The sequence below is a fragment of the Mobula birostris genome, chromosome 13, assembly GCF_030028105.1.
Source record: "Mobula birostris isolate sMobBir1 chromosome 13, sMobBir1.hap1, whole genome shotgun sequence".
Taxonomy (NCBI): domain Eukaryota; kingdom Metazoa; phylum Chordata; class Chondrichthyes; order Myliobatiformes; family Myliobatidae; genus Mobula; species Mobula birostris.
In genome coordinates, this window is record NC_092382.1 from 40,475,508 (window position 1) to 40,488,708 (window position 13,201).

Sequence of the window (13,201 nt, forward strand, 5' to 3'; positions counted from 1 at the left end):
TTCAAAGGACCGCGCTTCAGACAGCTTGGTGGTCCCCCGTGTTTTATATCTGCATTTGTAAGAAGGTTCTACTTTGGCATCAGAAACGAGGAAAGTTTGCTGATATTAAGTGTATTGTTTATGGGAGCTGCTTTGTGCGTTAAAAGAGCTGCTCAGTTATCCACATTTTAAAAAAAAACTGAGGTACGGACGTGAAACCTTTGCTTGCAGAAACCTTTAATGGCACCGTAATTACCCAGAAACCTCTGCGTTGCAATTTTCGCTGTCGCTGAAGCATCGATCGAATGCGCAGGCGTCAGGGTTGCCGATGGTCCCGAATATCACGCATGCGTGCAGTATGCAAATAGTCTCGGGTATCCGTAGGCTTCAGGAAATCGGCTCAGGTAAGATATAAGCTGCTGGCAAGAATGAATCTCTGGGCGCGGGTTTTTCAACACCGACTTCGGGGACATTTGCTGTGAACTCCGGACATCGTGACCTGGAATCCCGGGACAGTCCTGCTCCCTTCCCTCTCTTTCAGCCCCAGGCTCCGAACACGGGCCCCGGGAAGCTTCCGGCTGATGAGGGAATGGGAGCCGATGGATCTCTCAGACAAAGCTGAGCTCCAGCTGTCTAAATGCAGGATTGGGAACTCGGAGAAAGGGAACAAAATCTTTTATATCACCAGGTGAGAAAATCACCTTTGTTCTGCCTCCAATCACAAACAAGAGAAAGTCTGCAGATGCCCAGAGTGAATGGGTCAAAACATATCCTCACGGCGAGAAAGGTCCAGAACAAGAGGAGGTAGAACGAGTAACACACACAAAATGCTGAAGGAACTCAGCATTAGTACTCTTTTCCATAGATGCTGCCTGGCCTGCTGAGTTCCTCCAGCATTTTGTGTGTGTTGCTTGTTCTACCTCCTCTTGTTCTGGACCTTTCTACCCGTGAGGACATGTTTTGACCCATTCACTCTGGGTACATAATGATACCAAGCACCTTTGCCCGGAACAACAAGTAGCTTTCACATCACAAATGTTCCAGACTCCAATGAGACAGACTACTGCCCTTCTCTTTATACTTTATTGTCGCCAAACAATTGATACTAGAACGTACAATCATCACAGCGATATTTGATTCTGCGCCTTCCGCTCCCTGGAGTACAAATATTAAATATTAAAGATATTAAAAATTAGTAAATATTAAAAATTTAAATTATAAATCATAAATAGAAAATAGAAAAATGGGTAAGGTAGTGCAAAAAAACCGAGAAATAGGTCCGGATATTTGGAGGGCATGGCCCAGATCCGGGTCAGGATCCATTCAGCAGTCTTATCACAGTTGGAAAGAAGCTGTTCCCAAATCTGGCCGTACGAGTCTTGAAGCTCCTAAGCCTTCTCCCGGAGGGAAGAGGGACAAAAAGCATGTTGGCTGGGTAGGCCGTGTCCTTGAGTATCCTGGCAGCGCTGCTCCGACAGTGTGCAGTGTAAAGTGAGTCCAAGGACGGAAGATTGGTTTGTGTGATGTTCTGTGCCATGTTCACAATCTTCTGCAGCTTCTTTCGATCTTGGACAGGACAACTTCCATACCAGGTTGTGATGCACCCAAGAAGAGCGCTTTCTACAGTGCATCTATAAAAATTAGTGAGGGTTTTAGGGGACAGGCAAAATTTCTTTAGTTTTCTCAGGAAGTAAAGGTGCTGGTGGGCCTTCTTGGCAGTGAACTCTACTTGGTTGGACCAAGTCAGGTCATTTGTGATATTGACCCCGAGGAACTTAAAGCTTTTGACCTGTTCCACTGATGTAAATTGGGTCGTGCAGTCCGCTACTCCTTCTGAAGTCAACAACCAATTCCTTCGTCTTGCTGACATTGAGAGATAGGTTATTGTCTTTGCACCATGCCACCAGGTTCTTAATTTCCTCTCTGTACTCAAACTTATCATAACCCGAGATACGGCCTACAATTGTTGTGTCATCAGCAAACTTATATATTGAGTTTGATGGAAACTTGGCTACACAGTCATGGGTGTACAGTGAGTACAGCAGGGGGCTGAGTACACAGCCTTGTGGGGCACTGGAGCTCAGAGTGATTGTAGTGGACAGCTTGTCCCCTATTTTTACAGCCTGGGTCCTGTCTGTGAGGAAGTTGAAGATCCGACTGCAGATCTGAGCGCTAAGGCCCAGGTTCTGGAGCGTAGGAATCAGTTTATTTGGAATGATGGTATTAAAGGCAGAGCTGTAGTCAATGAAAAGGAGCTTTACGTATGCGTCTTTATTCTTCAGGTGTCCTAAGGAGGAATGTAGGGCCAGAGAGATGGCATCTGACGTAGACCTGTTGCTCCGGTAGGCGAATTGCAAAGTGTCGAGGTTGACAGGTAGGCTGTGGTTGATGTGTGCCATAACCAATCTCTCAAAACACTTCATAGCAATTGATGTCAGAGCCACAGGTCGATAGTCATTCAGGCATGCCACCTTGCTCTTCTTCGGCACTGGGATTATCGATGCCTTCTTAAAACACGAGGGGATCTTAGACTGAAGCAAGGAGCAGTTGAAGATGTCAGCAAACACTCCAGCTAGCTCGCTTGCACAGGCCCAGAGAACCTGTCCTGGGACGCCACCTGGGCCGGAGGCCTTCCTTGGATTTATCTCAGGAAGGCCATTCTAACGCCCTCCTCAATGCCACCAGGTCCGGTTCATCCGGAGGAAGCGGGATGCTCCTTTTCTGTTCGAATCTTGCGTAGAATACATTTAGTTCATCAGGAAGAGAAGTGTCACAGTTATTGATATTCCCAGCCTTTTCTTTGCTCTCAGTGATCTCATTTAGACCCTGCCGCATCCCTCTGGTTAGCCTGGACTTCCAACTTGGCTTGATATTGCCTCTTGGTGCCCTTAATGGCTTTCCGGAGTTCACACCTGGATTCCGTGTAGCAACTGGTACCCCCGGACCTAAAAGCCACAGCAGTAGCCTTTAAAAGGGACGACCTCATACTGCAACCAAGGTTTCCGGTTAGGTAATACCTGGATTGTCTTGCGAGATAATACTCATTGGTATTGCCATCACTAAGTTCACCACCATCAGTCACCTGGGGGAGGGTTCAGGAGAAATGTTTATGTCCAGTATAGAAACTGGTGTTATCTGTGTGTATTGTGGCAATGCAAAAGTTGCTGGAGAATTTGCAAGTGGGAAGAAGTGGAGTGATATTTGGAAATCTGACTTTTTAAAGCATCATTTAGCAAGAAAATCACATATAGGCCGTGTGCAAAAGCACTGGTTAGAAAATCCTTCATTACCTGCTATAGGCCTGCTACATAGGTTGTGTGAGAGTGCAGATGAACTCAATCGAACCCAGAGGAGATCAAAGTTCTTATCACCAGTGATTTGCTCGCTGTTGAAATGAATACCTCTCTATATAAAGTTCAGTTTTCACATGTTGTCACTGGGCAAGAATTGTGCAGCACAAGATTTTTGCAGACACTGGTCATTACAAATTAGAGGGGACATTAGTGGGAAGGAGGGGAGACCTCCAGTGTCCCTGATACCCTCACATTCCTGACTCCCTATGACCCTGCACGTTAGGGAGTTGGAGCTGGAAATGGATGAATTCCGGATCATTCAGAAATCAGAGGGGATGACACGAAGAGAGGTGAGTTACACCCAAGGTGCAGGACACAGGAAACTGGATGCGAGTCAGGAAGGAGAATGAGGTGAAATAGCCATCACAGAGTACTCTTGTGGCCATCCCCCAGGACAACAGGTAGACCACGTTAGAAACTGTTGGCAGGGAATTAGCTGGCACAGGAAAGTCAAAGGGGATTCGTTAGTTAGGGGAACAGAACTAGAAGGGGGACTAATATCCTAGTGGTAAGGCTTGCTAGTGCTAGTGGATGTTAAACTGAAGTTGCAGGGCGGATGGGAGCCTGAATGCCAGAACAGATAGTGGAGTCATTGAAGTGAATTGACTTTATTACTTACATCCTTCATATACATGTGGAGTAGAAATCTTTATGTTCCGCCTCCATCTAAATGTGCAATTTGTAGTAATTTGTAATAAACAGTATGTACATCAGAATGGTCAATATAATATAGAAATACAATTGTATCAGCATAAATATATGAGTCTGATGACCTGGTGGAAGGAGCTGTCCCAGAGCCTGTTGGTTCTGGCTTTCATGCTGTGGTACCATTTCCCGGATGGTAGCAGCTGGAATAGTTTGTGGTTGGGGGTGAATCAGGTCTCCAGTGATCCATCAGGCCCTTTTTTACACATCTGTCACTGTAAATGTCCTGAATAGTGGAAAGTTCACATCTACAAATGCACTGGGCTGTCCGCACCACTCTCTGCAGAGTCCTGCGATTGAGAGAGGTACAGATCCCATACCAGGCAGTAATGCAGCCAGTCAGGATGCTCTCTATTCTGCCCCTGTAGAAAGTTCTTTACATTTGGGGGCACGTTCCAAACTTCTTCAGCCTTCTGAGGTGAAACTGGCATGCTTGTGCCTTTTTCACCACACAGCCGGGATGTACAGACCACGTGAGATCCTCGACGATGTTTATGCCGAGGAACTTAAATCTGTTTACCCTCTCAACTCCAGATCCATTGATGTCAATACGGGTTAGCCTGTCTCCATTCCTTCTGTAATCCACAACCAGCGCCTTTGTTTCTGTGACATCGAGGAAGTGGTTGTTTTCTTGACACCAGTCAGATGTTGTTCAAACTTCAGACAAAGTCAACAATCAAAAGATTGAGCATGGTGCTTCGAATGTACTGAGCTGTGTAAATCAAATGCAAGAAACATCATGGGAAAGCCAGATGAGCTCAGTGTATTGAATTATGATATTGTTACCATTACTGGGACTTGGTTGAAACCAAAAGTCTGAGGGATTGAGAGGAACAAATTTACAGAGAGATCACAGACTATGCCAGAAACAAAGACTGATACAGTAAGTGATTTTAACTTTCCATATATTGACTGGGGGTCCCATACTGTAAAAGGACTAGATGGGGCAGAGTTTGTCAAATGTGCTCTCAACCAGTAGAATTCTCAAAGTAGAAGTGTGCAATAAGCTATTAGGAAATGATCCAGGGCTAGTGACAGAAATTAGTGTATGGGAAGACTTTGTACCTAGTGATCATAATACCATGAGATTCCAAGTAAATATGGAAAGAGAGAGGTCTAGACCACAGGTTGAGATTCCAACTTGGGAAAGGTCAATTTTGGTGGTATCAGAAAGGATCTGACAAGTGTGAATTGGGACAGGATGTTTCCGGCAAAGGAGCACTTGGTAAGTGGGAGTTCTTCAGAAGTGAAGTTTCGAGGGTTGTATGTGCCTGTCAAAATAAAAGTTTGGTAACTGGTGCAGGGAACCTTGGTTTTCCAGAGATATTGAGGCCCCGGATATTTTGTTTCTCTAAGTGCCTCAGGCTGTTGGGTGCTACCAAGACTCATTAGTGACTACAATATTATAATTCCACGCCCTGAGCTCAGCTGACTTTTTTTGAAGTCATCTTCTGTTGGTTTCTAAAAGCTTCCCAATAGTTTTTGCTCTTTTGTTTGCCCTCTCTTTGGTTTTTACATTGGCTTTGGCTTCTCATTTCAGCCATGGTTCTGCCCTCCAGACCTTACAATGCTTCCAGTTCTTTGGGATGTATCTATCACTCACCTCCCGAATTGCTCCCAGAAACTCCAGCCATTGCTGCTCTGTTATCAGTTTCTACCAGTTTCCCCTTCCAATCAAGTTTGGCCAGCTTCTTTGTCATAGAAACATGGAGAAGGTCAGTGCAGAAACGTGCCCACTCTGGACGATCAGTGAATGGTAATCTATACTGTGAATGGTATCTATAATGTGAAAAAGACTAAGGAGCTGGTGGTAGACCTGAGGAGAGCTAAGGTACTGGTGACCCCTGTGTCCATCCAGGGGGTCAGTGTGGACATGTGGTGGCCAGTGCTATCATGTTTGCTGTTGTGTGCTGGGGCAGCAGGCTGAGGGTAGCAGACACCAACAGAATCAACAACTCATTCGTAAGGCCAGTGATGTTGTGGGGATGGAACTGGACTCTCTCACGGTGGTGTCTGAAAACAGGATGCTGCCTAAGTTGCATGCCATCTTGGTCAATGTCTCCCATCCTCTACATAATGTCCTGGGTGGGCACAGGAGTACATTCAGCCAGAGACTCATTCCACCGAGATGCAACACAGAGCGTCATAGGAAGTCATTCCTGCCTGTGGCCATCAAACTTTACAACTCCTCCCTTGGAGGGTCAGACACCCTGAGCCAATAGGCTGGTCCTGGACTTATTTCATAATTTACTGGCATAATTTACATATTACTATTTAACTATTTATAGTTCTATTACTAGTAATTATTTATGGTGCAACTGTAACAAAAAACAATTTCCCCCAGGATCAATAAAGCATGACTATGACTATACGAGGAGGCAAAATAGATAGGGTAGATTTTACATAGCATTCTTGCATCTGTATTTACTCAGGACACAGATACCCATTCAAACTTCTCATCAAATGGTGGAATCGAGCTCACATGCATCACTTGTGCTGGCATCTCATTCCACACTCTCAACCATTTCACTGAGAGGTTTTCCACACGTTCCCCTTAAATTTTCACCTTCCCCACTTACCCATGACCTCTGGTTGTCGTTCCACCCAAACTCAGTGGTAAAAGCCTGATTGCATTAACCCTATCCATACCCTCATAATTTTGTATACTTCTAACAAATCCTCAAATCATGTATAATTTCCTTGTTTATGTTTAAAGCCTTTTTTAGGGGTCTAAGATGATGAGGGGCATTGATCATGTGGATAGTCAGAGGCTTTTCCCAGGGCTGAAATGGCTAACATGAGGAGCCTGAATAACAGAACATATAGTGCAGAATTGTGGAGACAGATGTTGTTCAGACTTCAGATAAAGTCAGGAATGAAAAATTTCAGCAACTTTAGTTTAATCCCCCCCCACACACACACACACAAACCCACCTTCCACCATGCAGCTCTATCACCCCTTTGGCTTTCATCTCCCAGATCAATAAAAAGGAGGTGCATACCAGTTACAGGTAAATAGGAACAAATGGGGTACTTATGAAGTACAGGATATTCAAGTGAACACTTATGAAAGAAATAAAAGAAGGCATGAGGTTGCCCAGCAGACAAGGTGAAGGAGAATCTTCAAGGATTCTGCAGATATGTTCAGAGTGAAAAGATTGCAAGGGAGAAAATTAATCCTCTGAAAGATCAGAATGGTAATCCATATGAGGAGACAAAATAGATGGGGGAGATTTTTTTGCCATCTGTATTTACTCAGGAGATGGTCACAGGGTCTATAGAAGTGAGGCAAAGCAGCATCAACTTCATGGACCCTGTACAGATTACAGAGGTGGAGGTGTTTGCTGTCTTAAGGCAGATTACCATGGAAAAATCACCAGGGCCTGACAAGTTGTTCCCTATGACCCTGTGGAAGACAAGTGCAGAAATTGGTGGGGCCCAAGCACAGGTATTTAAATCATTCACAGTGACAGGTGAGGTACTGGAGGTTTGGAGCCAATGTTATTCCGCTGTTCAAGAAAGGCTCCAAATATAAACTAGGAAATTATACGTTGGTGAGCTTGACATCAGTAGTGGAAAAGTTATTGGAACGTATGTGCAGGAACTGGATATATAATTATTTGGATAGATGTGGACTGATTAAGGATAGACAGCATGGCTTTGTGCATGGTAGGTCATGTCTAACCAATCTTATAGAGTCTCTCGAGGAAGTTATCAGGAAAGTGGATGAAGGCAAGGCAGTGGATGTTGTCTACATGGACTTTATCAAGGCACTTGACAGAGTCTCATATGGGGGGTTGGTCAAGAAGGTTCAGTCACTCAGCATTCAAGATGAGATAGTAAATTGGATGAGACACTGTCTTTGGGAGAAGCCAGACTGTGGTAGCAGATGGTTGCCTCTCTGACTGGAGGCCTGTGACTAGTGGTGTGCCACAGGGATCAGTGCTGGATCTGTTGTTGTTTGTCATCTATGTCAGATATCTGGATGATAACATGGTTAGCTGTATCAGCAAATTTGTGGCTGACACCAAGGCTGGGGTGTAGTGGACAGTGAGGAAGACTATCATGGCTTGCAGAGCAATCTGGACACACTGGAAAAAATGCGTTGAGAAACAGAAAATGGAATTTAATGCAGACAGGTGTGAAGTGTTGCACGTTGGTAGGAACAAGGTCTTACACAGTGACTGGTCGGGCTCTGAGGAGTGATGTAGAAGGAAGGGATCTGGGAACGCAGGTCCATAGTTCACTGAAAGTGGTGCCCCAGTTAGGTAGGGACGGAAAGAAAGATTGTGGCACCTTGGCCTTCATAAACCAAAGTACTGAGTACAGGAGATGGATGTTATGTTGACGTTGTATAAGAAATTGGTGAGGCCTAATTTGCACTGTTGTGTGCAGTTTTGGTCACCTACCTACAGGAAAGATGTTAGAGGTTGAAAGAGTTCAGAGAAAATTTGCAAGGATGTTGCCACGTCTGGAGAATTTGATTATAAGGAAAGATTGAACAGATCAGGCCTTTATTTGTTGGAACGTAGAAGATTGAGGGGAGATTTGATGGAGGAGTACCAAAATTATGAGGGGTATAGATAGGGTAAATGCAAGCTGGCTTTTACCACTGAGATTGGGTGAGACTACAACCAGAGGCCGTGGGTTAAGAGTGAAAGGTGAAACGTTAAGGGGAAAATAAGGGGAAACTTCTTCACACAGATGGTCATTCGGGTGTGGAATGAGCAGTTAGCACAAATGGTGAATGTGAGCTCAATCTCGACACTTAAGAGGTATGAGTAGGTACCTGGATGGTAGAGATATGGGAGTAGAAAGTTTAGTTCAGCACAAACTAGATAGGCCGAAGGGTCTGTTTCTGTGTTGTACTTTTCTATGACTGTGACAAGAACCTTAAATAATACTAATATTCACTTTAATTCCTTTTAACAGACCAACCATTCATCTCAGCAGCAAATTTTTATACGGTGTTTAAACTGTGGCACTTTAAATTAACAGTGCATAAAAGAAAATCCCAGCTGCAGGTCAACAAAGGCTATTTGTGTGAGAGTGTTTCAGTTACTGTGGAGCCAGAGACCTATGTAGCTCAGTGGGAACAGGGAATAATACCAGTGGAGAGAGTCCATCTGATCCAAGTCACAGATTTGAGACGGCAGAAATGCACCATTCGTATATAGACAGGAAGAGCATCAGAGAGTTTAATTCCAGGTACCAGATACCATTTAATTCCATATACCAGCACTCTGCACAGTTAGAAGATGATTTCTCCTTCCAACTTGGGTTGACTGTCACTGTAACAGTGTGATGTCAGATCGCGCCTTGGTGACTAAAGTGATCTCATCTGAAATGTTGTCCTTCACCCATTGATGGATTTTGTAAATCTTTTTACAGGTTAAAAACTACAAGGAATTTGTCTATGGGAATCTTGAACACAACACACCCCTTTTGCTGTCTCTGTCCAGATATTTAAGAAGTGGAGCAAGGGAACCACTCGATCATCCTTCCTCCTCAGACTGTGGGGAGGGATTTACTCGATCATCTGACTGACTGGCACGCCCATCATTTTACACATGGGGAGAGGCCATTCACTTGCTCAGACTGTTGGAATGGATTCCCTCAGTCATCTCAGCTGAAGGTACATCAGTAAGTTCACACTGGTCAAGGCCATTCACCTGTTCTGTGGGTGAGAAGGGATTCAGTCGGTCTTCTCACCTGTGGACACACCAGACAGTTCACACTGGGCAGAGGCTAGTCATCTGCTGAATTTGTGGGAAGGATTCTCTCGGTCATCTGACCTCATGGCTCACCAGCGAGTTCACACTGGAGAGAGGCCATTCACCTGCTCAGAATGTGGGAAGGGATTCACTCGTTCATCCACCCTACAGAGTCACCAGCGAGTTCACACAGGGGACAGGCCATTCACCTGCTCAGTCTGTGGGAAGGGATTCACTTTGTCATCTCAGCTACTGAGACACCAGTCAGTTCACACCGGGGAGTGGCCATTCAACCTTTCAGACTGTGGAAAGGGTTTCACTTGGTCACCCGACCTACTGGTGCACCAGCGAGTTCACACCGGAGAGAGGCCGTTCACCTGCTCAGACTGTGGGAAGGGATTCACTCAGTTATCCACCCTACTGGCACACCAGTCAGTTCACACAGGGGAGACGCCGTTCACCTGTTCAGCCTGTGGGAAGAGATTCACTCGGTCATCTGACCTACAGAGTCATCAGCGAGTTCACACTGGGGAGAAGCCGTTCACCTGCTCAGAATGTGGAAAGGGATTCACTCAGTCATCCAACCTACAGAGTCATCACCGAGTTCACACTGGGGAGAAGCCCTTTACCTGCTCAGACTGTGGGAAGAGATTCTCTCATTCATTTCACGTACTGACCCACCAGCGAGTTCACACTGGAGAGAGGCCGTTCACTTGCTCAGAATGTGGGAAGGGATTCACTCAGTCATCCACCCTACTGAGTCACCAGCGACTTCACACTGGGGAGAGGCCATTCACCTGCTCAGAATGTGGGAAGAGATTCACTCGATCATCCGACCTACTGAGTCACCAACGAGTTCACACTGGAGAGAAGCCGTTCACCTGTTCAGAATGTGCGAAGAGATTCAGTCGATCATCTGACTTACAGAGTCATCAGCGAGTTCACACTGGAGAGAAGCCATTTACCTGCTCAGAATGTGGGAAGGGATTCACTCATTCATCCACCCTACAGCGTCACCTGCGAGTTCACACTGGGGAGAAGCCGTTCATCTGCTCAGTTTGTGGGAAGAGATTCACTCGATCATCCACCCTACAGAGTCATCAGCGAGTTCACACTGGGGAGGGGCCGTTCACCTGCTCAGACTGTGGGAAAGGATTCACTCAGTCATCCCAACTACTGGCACACCAGTCAGTTCACATTGGGGAGCGGGCATTGATATGAATCTCGAGGTTTCATTTCCTGTGGACTGTCATTTTAAGGGAGAGGGAGAGATTAAGAAGGCGAATCAGTCTGACTTTCAGCTTGTTTACATCACTCGCAGCTTGTTTAGATTTAACCAAGGACACAGACACTCAGAGTCAGATGGAGACAAAGGAGAAAAAATGGAAGGATCGAAAGAAGGGAACTAGTGGCCAAGGGTCACTGTTTAGAACTTTCCTATGCCCACAAGGGTGGGTTAAATATTGATTCAGTGAACATCGAATGTGTGGTTATCACCTCATTTGATCCATTGGAGTGGATCGGATTTGTGAAGACCACTTATGTCTTATGTGCCTGGGTATGGTCTGGTAATTCACTTGAAAATGATACCCCTTGTGACAAGTCCCTTTCGGTGATAATTCGTACGTGGATTTAGAACGACAAGGATAAAATCTACAGCGACTGTTCTCTTGTTTTACCACCGTGGAACCTGTGGAATTTGACATAATTGCCTTGTCTCGACATTTACCCTGGATTACAAATATCTCTCTCTCATCAACTATTCCATGGGTGAACTGAACTTTCATACTTTACCATCTCAAGACTCTAAGCTCAATAGTTTGGGAGTTATCTTTAAATATATATATATATATATACACACACACACACGTAACACTGTTCAATTTTGTTTATCTTGTTTAAGTTACTATCTTATAAGTAGATACTAATAAAGATAGTGATTTTAACATCAAAACCAGACGCCTGGTGTAGTCTATTGCTGCTGGTTCGTTTCTAAAGCGTTACAGTTCGTAAGAAAATTGGGGCCTGCGCCTGGAATATGAACAAATTTGGGGGCATATTGATTGATTAATTATCAATTTCATTGGTAAATCCCTTTTGATTTATTTGTGTGTGAAAAATCAGCGGCAATGGATGTTGATAGATTTCTGCAAGCGCCAACCTCTGAAGCATTAGAGGATGCCAGAAGGATTGAGTTGTTGAGTATTGCTAAAAGGTTAAAACTTGGAAAGGTGAAATTGAAAAACAGAGGGAGGAAGCAAAACGACAGAGGCTGTTTGAGCTGGAAAAGATAGATTGCTGCAAAGGGGTCTAGTGTTACACTCTGGTGATAAGTTTGAGTCCAGTCAGGAAGTTAAATTGGTACCTCCATTTGATGAGGCAGAGGTTGATAAATACTTCCAGCATTTTGAGAAGTTTGCTCAGAGTTTAAAGTGACCAAAAGTGGGTTGGCCAATTCTCTGACAAAGTGTAATTAAGGAGAAGGCTCAGCGAGCCTATTCTGCCTTGACAGTTGATGAAGCAGCTGATTATGACATTGTGAAACAGGCTGTGCTGAAAGCTTACGAGTTGGTCCCAGAAGCATACAGGCAAAGGTTTAGAAATTTAAGAAAATTGTTGTATGGAATTTGCTTATGAGAAGTTTGTGTGTTTTGAACGCCGGCGCACATATGAAAATGTAAATGATGATTTTAACAGCTTGAAAGAGTTGGTTTTAATTGAAGAATTCAAAAGGTGCATCCCTGATGACATGAAGACATATTTAGATGAAAAGGATGCTGCCACTTTGCAGGAGTCTGCTAGATTAGCAGATGAGTTTGCTTTAACTCATAAGGTTCAGTTTACCCGGAATAAGAGCTTCCAAAAGAGTAGCAGGAATAACCAGGGTAAACCAGAAGTTAAAGCTGGGATTAGTAACAAGAGTAAGGATGAAGGGAAGCAGTTGAAGGAGAAATATTCTGATCTTTCTTGTTACTATTGTAAGAAAGCTGGTCATATGATGGCTAATTATTCCATCCTGAAGAAGAAAAAGGAAAAGGAGGCCGTCCGAAATGCCTGTGATCTGTATGTTGAAGCACATATAAACCCACAGGGTTCTGAACATTCTGTTGAGGCTTAGTTAAGGACTGAGAGGTCTGACCGAGTTAAGAAGGGATTCGATCATTTTATGTCAGATGGGTTTATATTAGTAAAGGAAGGGTCAACCCCAGTACCAGTGAAAATTCTTCGAGATACTGGGCTTCTCAGTAAGTTACGTTAGACAGCGTTCTAAAGTTTGGTGATGAGACTAACATTGGTGAGGTAAATCTTATTAAAGGCATTGGGAGTGGCATGGTTTCTGTGCCATTGCACAGGGTAACTTTACAATCAGGGTTGGTTTCAGGACCTGTTAAGTTCAGATTATGCTCCGGTTTACAGGTGGAAGTTGTTACTTTGCTGTTAGGGAATGAC

General features: G+C 44.5%; 1 protein-coding gene across 3 annotated transcripts; it reads left to right on the forward strand.

The window, feature by feature from the left end:
* Positions 1 to 336: 336 nt before the first annotated feature.
* Positions 337 to 11,626, forward strand: LOC140207558 (uncharacterized). Of its 3 annotated transcripts, XM_072276098.1 has the most exons (3): positions 347 to 383; positions 2,262 to 2,353; positions 9,429 to 11,626. In XM_072276098.1, exon 3 carries the CDS (start codon positions 9,836 to 9,838, stop codon positions 10,970 to 10,972), a length of 1,137 nt encoding a protein of 378 aa, XP_072132199.1. In that variant the 5' UTR covers positions 347 to 383; positions 2,262 to 2,353; positions 9,429 to 9,835; the 3' UTR covers positions 10,973 to 11,626. The 3 variants fall into 3 exon arrangements, with proteins under 3 accessions (XP_072132201.1, XP_072132199.1, XP_072132200.1); XM_072276100.1 differs by lacking the exon at positions 2,262 to 2,353 and having other exon boundaries at positions 337 to 383; XM_072276099.1 differs by lacking the exons at positions 347 to 383; positions 2,262 to 2,353 and adding an exon at positions 390 to 667.
* Positions 11,627 to 13,201: the final 1,575 nt, after the last annotated feature.

Bases quoted from the DNA above. Each gene is read 5' to 3' on its own strand.
- LOC140207558 (XM_072276100.1), top strand. From the start codon at position 9,836: ATGGCTCACCAGCGAGTTCACACTGGAGAGAGGCCATTCACCTGCTCA.